At 31.4% G+C, this 8,933-nt stretch overlaps 1 protein-coding gene across 1 annotated transcript; it reads left to right on the plus strand.

Annotated features, from left to right (window-relative positions):
• Nucleotides 1-4,211: 4,211 nt before the first annotated feature.
• On the plus strand, nucleotides 4,212-5,348 carry LOC18039298. The gene is made up of 2 exons (XM_006429313.2): nucleotides 4,212-4,332; nucleotides 4,639-5,348. Exons 1-2 carry the CDS (start codon nucleotides 4,263-4,265, stop codon nucleotides 5,217-5,219), a joined length of 651 nt encoding a protein of 216 aa, XP_006429376.1. The 5' UTR covers nucleotides 4,212-4,262; the 3' UTR covers nucleotides 5,220-5,348.
• The last annotated feature ends 3,585 nt before the right edge of the window (nucleotides 5,349-8,933 follow it).

Genomic DNA, 8,933 nt, shown 5'->3' on the forward strand with positions numbered 1-8,933 from the left:
CCATCACCAACATGATTGCCAACTTTCTCCTTTTCTTTTTTCTTTTTTCTTTTTTATTTTTCTTTTTATTTTTATAACATCTCCTCATGATACATTCCAAACTGCTCTAGCTATCATTATTTGTTCATGCTTTCAATTCTAATTCAATCTTTATTCCTGAAAAATATTACAAGATAAAAATTAACATATTGCGAATTAATTTAACATAAAAATATATTTGGGGAGTATTAAGATAATTTAAAAATAATGAGTGCATTAATTGACACAATAAATGAAAAACTAATGATTATATCTTTATTAAATGTACACTTTTTAGTGACAATCATTCATCATCATCATCATCATCAGCCATTGTTTGTCCAACTGTGATATGGTTGAAAACGTGATGTTCATCATCATCGGCGGCATTGGTTGAAAACAAAATTGAAATGACAAGATATTCGATTGAAAACAAAACCGACCGCGAGATATCCAGTTGAAAACGGCGACATCGACTCAAAACATCCTCTTCATCATCATCAAGGCATGGGTTTTGCTTTGCCTTTTTCAGCTTTTTTTGCGCCTCTTTTTTTCCTCTGATATGGCAGTAAAGTGAGATCTACAAATGCTCATTTATTTGTACTCATTTAATTCTTATATTTTAATTTAAGTACTCATTTATTTGTTATATTTTAAACAATACCTCAAGACATTCTTTTTGTTAAATATATTATAATCATACCCTTACTTTTTTTTTTTAATAATACCCTTGTAATAATATTTTTCGTATATTTAGGGAAAGAAAAAATTATTAATTTATCAAATTAGCCTTAAAAGTAAAAATAAAACTTGGGGTAAATTTTTTTTATTACTTTACTTTTAAGATTAATTTTATAAATTAATTTCTCAAATCCTTGTTGGAGACTCAATTATTATCTTCTCTCACATTTCTGGGTAGATATAAGTTAATCTTCTCATGTATTAGGGTAGAGGAATTAAGATTTATGGCTAAGCTAAGTTTTTGTTGAGTATTAAATTAATGATTAGAATTATTTTAATTTTTTTTTATTTCTCTTTTATAACAAACATTAATTCAGTGCTTAACAAGAATTCAACTCATACCGAATCCTTGTAGCATAATGGTGCTTACAGTATAGTATCCAAGTGGCCACAGCTGGAGGTTTTATCAGTTGATGACATAGACTGCCCTGTGGTTAAATACTTCGTTGCACACATGAAGATTAGTGAGAAACTGTTAGGATTAGTTACTAGCTAAGCGTAATTAGCTGCTATTTGGATCAATAGATATACTTGCATATAAAGCCACATTGTGTACAAATTCATTAAGCTGTGTTTAATAGATTGAAGAATTTTCATATCTTCTTGTTTTCCTTTACCTTCTCTGCTTCCAAACAATCATTTGATTTTTAGGTATTTTCAAACTGGTAGATCTCTAGATATTTTTATAACTTGTATAAATTCAAAATTTATAAATATAACACAGTTTGAATAACCAGTAGTGATAAGTGCATAAAAACCAACACACTAAAATTTCACTTTTTCTGCTATCTTTCTGTAATTTTTTCGGCACAAGCATAATTATTCCAAAATAGAGGCATCATATGATTAGTAGTTAAATTCTCTCTTTTCATCTACGTGAACAAAGCTCTAAATTCAAATTTTTTATTTCGACCCATGAGAGAATTTACCTACTAAATTAACTGGTACCAACATGAAGTTCATTAACGGGCGTTCTTCATGAATCATGTATATATGCAAACAGAATTGTACGTATGGGTCTGTTTACTAGTTTCTGTTCATAAACAACATACGAAAGTTCGCGGAAGCAGCTCATGCATTTGCATTATTGCCTACTCTTTGTCGACATTTACGTTTCCTATCGTTATTCGAAAAGAAATAGTCACCAGGAAAATTTCTTACCATCTTGAATTTAGGTATGATTTTTGGAAAATGACGTTTGATGCAATTTGTTATATGTAATATATGAATTAGTAGTCTAAACAAAAAGACGATGTTATATATTTATTTTCAGAACTTAGATCTAGTGTTGAAAAGACAATTGACGTATATTATTTCTTATCCATTAATTAGAAATCACGATATTATAAAATGCACAATTCAACAATGAATTCAAAGCATTATTCTAAAAAGTTTTGGATATATATGCGAAAACTCAGCTACTAGTGGGCATTAATCCTATTGCTTCTATTATTACTCGAACTTGGGTAATGTACCACAGGCGCAAAACAAACTCATGCAGTGGGGCAAACAAAAATGTGCTCTAATATTTCATAGAGTCTCATTCCAAATCCAAAGTCTTGAAAAAAAATATTATATATTAGATTTACCAAATATATTTACAATTTTTAAACCAATACAAACTAATTGTTAAATTGAAAGCACATTATTAACTATATAGGAAAAGTTCTGGGTGCTTCTGGAGCATGTTCCTTTTCTATTTATTTCTTATGATGTGTATATATGCTTCGATAATATGTATACTGACTTGACAAGCACAGAATAGGTCACCAAGATTATATTTCAATGCCACCAAGATCACGTTAAATGAGTACGTTCAGTCCCAAATATGTTAAAACATGGGGAAAAAAATGCTAAAACTCAACATATGATCTAAAATTTACTCAATTTTTCAAATTCCTCTTTTCAAAGAAAAACGAAACGTAATTTTCAATGGAGGAAACCTCACACGAGAGAAAACCTTTCAGAAACTTGTCGTCTCGTTAATAAATATCCAGAACGTGAAATGATACACATCAATCTCAATGAAACCGATGGGGTATGAAACGAAACTTCGCGGAAGCTGAGTTTTCTCAGAGAACACATGCAAGTGGGGCGATTTATTTTGGACGAGAACTGTAGGCACCGCAGCAGAATTTTGTAGAGTTATCGAAACAAATAAAAATCTGTACAATTTTGTAATTATTGCGTGGTGTATCGTACGCTGAATTTCGTTTCCTGATATTTTATTTCTGTCGATGAAGACAAGGAGCTGACGTGCAGTTTCGGAGTTCGAAGAGTTGTTTTGGAGTTTAATTAACACTTAAAATAAGCTTCAGACATTCTCGAATCTGGACCCGGCAGGTTGTTCTTGTGATAACTGAATGTTTCATCTGAAGTGGTAACTAATGGCAACGTTATTTAATCCCTTATGAGCATTATTAATGGTAAATTATTAGGAAGAGCTAACTAGCTATATGGAGACGTGTGTGTTGATGAATATGAAAATGATTGTGAAAAATTGAGTTGTGGAGAATGAGATCATGGTGGTGAAGAAGAGAATCTGTTAGAATGGCCTCCAAATGGAAAGTCTTGCCCAATTTGGACTGTTCATGATTTGAAGAAGTGGAAGGAGGAGTTGAATTATCTCCTCAAAAAAACATAATTTACTTGTTGCCCTCAATGCCATATGCATTGACCTATACCGAGTGTTATAATTATCTTCATTGAGTGGAAGTGAGACAAGAATGGTTGTTGGGTTATCAGGTTGATGTAAAGTAAATAAGTTTGAAAAAAAGGTAGTATTTACACTCTCATTTGATGTATCACTAGTGGAATCAACTATAAAGGAAAAAAAAAAGAGGAAATACAATTTAGAGCCTTTGCTCTAATACTATAATGAAAGGCCAAAGGTAAGAACATGATTTTATTTATCAATATCACCGTCTATTCTACAATAATATAAATACACAAGCTATTGAAACAATTACAAAGAGAAAGTCAAAGGAAAATAAATGAAGGAGATGTATAAACGTGTTTTGTGGGTAGTAGTTGTTTGGTAGGATTGGTAATGGTTATCATTATTGCCATTTCATCATTGCATTTTGTATAAGATAAAATGGTTTTTTAATTTATTTAGGGATAAAATTATCATTTTGTTTAAGTTATTTAACAGTGTTAGTGCAAAAGTGGTTAATTGATACAAATTTTAAAAAAAGGTAGTGTAGAGAACATGTTAGAATTTTGTAGTGGTTGAACGAACATAAGACAAAAGAAATGTAATGCAATGATAATTTCCCTTTCTAAAATGTAAGATTGCAATAATTCAAATAAAATTAATAAATAGTGATGATATGATTTCGGATCATCCGAAAGTTATGCTGGCCATACACATGCGCTCAGAATTTGTTTGTAATCGAGTTCCTCGTTTGTATAAAAGGAAGTGAAAATGTGTAGTTAATTATAAGGCAGAAAAAAAATTTAAAGATATATTTTTGATTAAAATCACAGACGATATACTTTAAATGGCGTCTGTTCAGGTGAATATGTCTGCGTCCCTTCCGGCGAAGGCGTTTTGTCGTCGCAAATTGACAGGTTTTAAATTTGATTACTTCTAGATATATATATATATATATATATATATATAAAGTGCAGTTAAAAGGCAGTCAGAACCAAATGTTCAAAAAATTTAGCTTTCTTTATCTCTCTTTGCATAAGAGTCAGCTTCCAATTATAACGAGTTTACGACATTATAAAAGTCGGCTTACGACTTTCTAAATACATCTTGATTTTAATACAACCCAAGAATCTAGATTCGAAGATTTTCTCTTTGCATAAACAGTCAAAACATATAAGCGAACACGAAGGGCTGCTGAGTGCTAATTTTTCATTCAATTGCAGGATACACGGCGTCTGCGACTTTTCCGTTGAAGGCGTCTACGTCTTTTCCATTGAAGGCGTCTGCTTCTGTTCCATTGAGGGCGTCTGATGTGGATAAGGTGTCTGGTAATAAGAAATTAACAAATTTTAAATCAGATTACGTTTTTATATTTTATTCTGGTCCAGAAAATTTGAAGAGGTACGATAGGATGGATTTTGGTTTATATGGTCGGAGTTGGCTTGCTAATGCTTCTTGGTCCCTCGTATTTGCTCCTGGCGTCAACGAGGATAATTGGAAAGACTATCTACTTCCTGCAAAATCAAATTTTATGGACACGGGAGATTTGCTTAATGTTGTTGGATCTGGTTCTTCCAATGGACTTCTATTTGCTGTTAGTGCCAAAGGTTTTCAAAAACGTGCTGTTCATGGCATTAGAACTTTGATTCCATTGGACGAAGTGAAGAATGATAGTCGTCTTAAGGCTGGAGGTTCTCTCCTTGTGAATATTGCTCTTTTAGCAATGAACGAAGATGGTGAAGTTCGTGCGGATACTGATTATACTTTTGATGGTTACGTGTCCTGGAACTTGTATTTGAGTTGAATTATATGAGTATGGTCTTACCTAAGATAAGGTGATGTGTCAATACATAAAAAGGTTGTAAAATGGCGGGCAGTGCCCTTTAAGCCTTGTTTATGAAGGATATAAATAAAGAAGTTTGCTTAATTTAAAGTTTTAATTATACCAGAGCCAGGTTTCAACCGATATGTAATTTTCTCACCTTTTACGTTGGCTCTGTGGTCGATCGATCTTTTCCCCATCAGAATAAATCAATTTAGGACAGGTTCTTCTGAGAATTCAGTGAGCTTTCGAACTACTGTTGGCCTATAATTTTACAATTTTTTAACTATGTACTTTGGTTCCCGGCTTTTAAATAATTTGATAATTGCTCTTTTGGAGGGTATATTTTACTTAAGTCATAAAAGAATATGACAATGAGAGATAAAAGAATAAAGAGATATCATCATTTTCTCACTAAATGTATTCTGACACATCATGTCTGTACCACAATTTGGTAAAATTATCAATTTACCACCAAACATTTAAACTGTTAGCATTTTCCCACCATTCCGTTAAAACTCAGTTAATATGTAATAGAAAATTCATAAAAGGTCAATTTTACCCCTGGAGCGTAAAAGACCATGTAATTAACCTTTTATGAATTTTGTAATTAAGTCATCATTTGTTGTTCTTCCTTCTTAAAGGGCAAAAATTACTCTTTATGAATTTTATAAAATTGACCGTGTGGTGCTAGGTACCTCATAAGTTGATTTAATTTATTTAATTTTTAAAGGGCAAATTTATTTATTAAATTGACGAGCTAAAGACAATTTATTCTACTACTAAAAATCAATTTATGAAAGAAAAAAAAAAGAATGTGCAAAAGAAGCAATTTAATCTTTGATATGATGATAATAATTTTACACAAAAAATTAAATAAATAATTTTATGCTCGAGGGGTAAAATTGACCTTTTATAAATTTTTCGTTACATATAAACTGAGTTTTAACGGAATGGTGGGAAAATGCTAACAGTTTAAACGTTTGGTGGTAAATTGATGGTTTTACCAAACCGTAGTACTGACATGATATGTCAGAATACCTTTGATAGGAAAATGATAATATCCCAAGAATAAATTAATTTTCCTAATTAATTAATACTGAAATTACTGTTTATTGATCACTGTTCATGCAATATTGTTTGTCAGAGTTACTGTTTACGAATACTATTTCATCATTACTATTTACCAAACTATTTATGTTACTGTTCATCCAACATAAGTATGCCCACACTGTTTATGTTACTGTTCATCCAGGATAAGTATGCCAGAAATAGTAAATTGTAGAAAGTAAAGCACATAGAGATTTTTTACGTTGTTAAGATTATTATCCTACATCCACAGTCACATCCAGACAATAAGCAATTCACTAAGTATTGAAAAGATTACAACTATTCTTACACAATTTCAACCACCCTCCCACTCTTGCTGCCACCTCCTTGTATCTAATTTAGCCAACCTTACTTAGCGAGAACCCCTCGTCTTCAGTTGTGTTGGCTGCTTTTCTTGAGATCCTCTCAACACAACAAATAACCTCTTCGTCCCAAAGAGATCAAAGTAAATATAAAAGTTGGTCAATTTTTGGTTGTTATGATGGCATCAATTTGAATCGGATTAACATGAATACAATAATAGTTATTATTACTATCTTTGGCAAAAGGGTTTTCAACAAACATTTGTCGAGCATTGTTCTGCAGTAATATTTTCAGTATTTACAAGTCGTGCTCTCAAATTCACATATGCATTCCATCTTAGATGGATTTTTTTTCATAAAATTATTCTAATCATATCTATTTGTCGTAGCATCCAAACATGGCTAAAAGTATTAAATAAGAGAGCTTTAAACTTGCTGTGACCACTGTTTGTTATTTTCCCGATTATTTGTTAATTATTAATAGGATAATGACGATTTTCATGTCCTGAAATTTTTTCCTTATAGATGGAAGCAAATTCATCTAGTAATCCCAGAGGAGTTAATATCTCTACACTTCAACAACTCAAAGTACAACTGATAGTGCTATTAATACAAATAAGGGTAATGGAAAAGGTGGAAAAGTGTCAAAAGTATGGAAACATTATACAAAATTTGAGAATGGTACAAAATGTAAGTGTAACTATTGTTCTAAAGCGTATATATATCATTCTAGATTTATTGGGACCCGTACTTTATGGAATCACTTGTTACCATGCATAGCCTATGATGATAGGAAAGTTGATTTAAAACAAAAAACCTCGGTGGTTGAGGATGAGACAACTAGTGGTAGCAGTAATCTTGTGGCAATGTCTTGTAGCAAAAAGGGCTTTAGAAAAGCATGCATTTAGATGATAATTATTGATGAATTGCCTTTTATTTTTGTTGAAAAAGAAGGGTTTTAGAAATTTATGAGCAAAGCTTGTCCAAAACTTGATCGTTTTTTTAGGAGAACTATTGCTAGAGATGTGTATCAGTTGTACTTAAATGAAAAGAATAATTTGAAAAAAAGTGTTTGCCAATAATAAGTGTAGGGTTTGTATAACAATTGATTGTTGGACTTCAATACAAAATTTGAATTACATGGTTATTGAAGCCCGTTTTATTGATGATGAGTGGCAACTTCATAAAATGATATTAAACTTTTACCAGATTGGTGATCATAAAAGGGATACAATTGGAAAATTGATTGAGTCTTGCTTGCTTGAATGGGGTATTGATAAAATGTTTACAATTACTGTAGATAATGCAAATTCAAATGATTTGGTCATTTCTTATTTAAAACAGAAGTTGAATAACTAGGGTGGGCTTGTGTTGAATGGTGATTATCTTCATGTTAGATGTTGTACACATATTATAAATTTGATTGTGACCGAGGGGTTGAAAGAGATGAATAATTCTGTTTCTATCATTCACAATGCTATGAAATATGTAAGATCTTCACCGACTAGATTAATAAGGTTTAGAAAATGTGTTGAGCATAAAAAACTTGATTATAAACTTATTGTTGTGATGAATGTTCCTACTAAGTGGAATTCCACATATTTGATGTTAGAGAGTGCTCTTGTATATCAAAAAGCTTTTGAATGATTGGAAGATGATGATGGATTTTATAGATCCTATTTTGAAGGGAAAGAGAGTGGAAAAAAAAAAAAGGATTGGGCCATCTAAGCTTTTAAATTGGGTGAATACAAGTGTGTTGAACAATTTTTTAGAGAATTTTTATGAAATTACAAAAAAAATTAGTGCTTTTTTGTTTGTTACGTCACATTTGTATTTTTATGAGATGCATTCTATTGAGTCAAATTTAAAAGGATTGATACTAAGTGATGATTCTTATTTGAGTGCAATGGCCAAGAAGATGAAAGAGAAGTATGACAAATATTAGGGTTCCCTCAACACTCTAAATAAGTTGTTAATTATTGTCGTTGTGAAATTTTGTTTTGAAGAGTTGTATGATGAAAATCATGTGTGTGAGCTCATAAAAGTGGTTAAGGACTTATTGTCTTCTTTGTATGACTTTTACACAAATAATGACCCTAAATGTGATAGTGGTAGCCAAAACCAATCCGCTAATGCTGTCATTTTTCCATCGGAGTTAGAGAAAAGAGAAAAGAAGTGATATTATTGATTATAGATTAGCCAAGATAGCAAAGCTTTCAAAACGAAAAAAGAAGTAACTGAAGGAGGATGGTGTAGAGTTGAAAAATGAAGAGAACAAATATTT

Source organism: Citrus clementina, unplaced genomic scaffold (genome assembly GCF_000493195.1).
Source record: "Citrus clementina cultivar Clemenules unplaced genomic scaffold, Citrus_clementina_v1.0 scaffold_6, whole genome shotgun sequence".
NCBI classification, from domain to species: domain Eukaryota; kingdom Viridiplantae; phylum Streptophyta; class Magnoliopsida; order Sapindales; family Rutaceae; genus Citrus; species Citrus x clementina.

Bases quoted from the DNA above. Each gene is read 5' to 3' on its own strand.
- LOC18039298 (XM_006429313.2), top strand. From the start codon at position 4,263: ATGGCGTCTGTTCAGGTGAATATGTCTGCGTCCCTTCCGGCGAAGGCG. The intron at 4,333-4,638 runs GTTTTAAATTTG...ATTCAATTGCAG, and splicing joins TTGTCGTCGCAAATTGACAG to GATACACGGCGTCTGCGACT.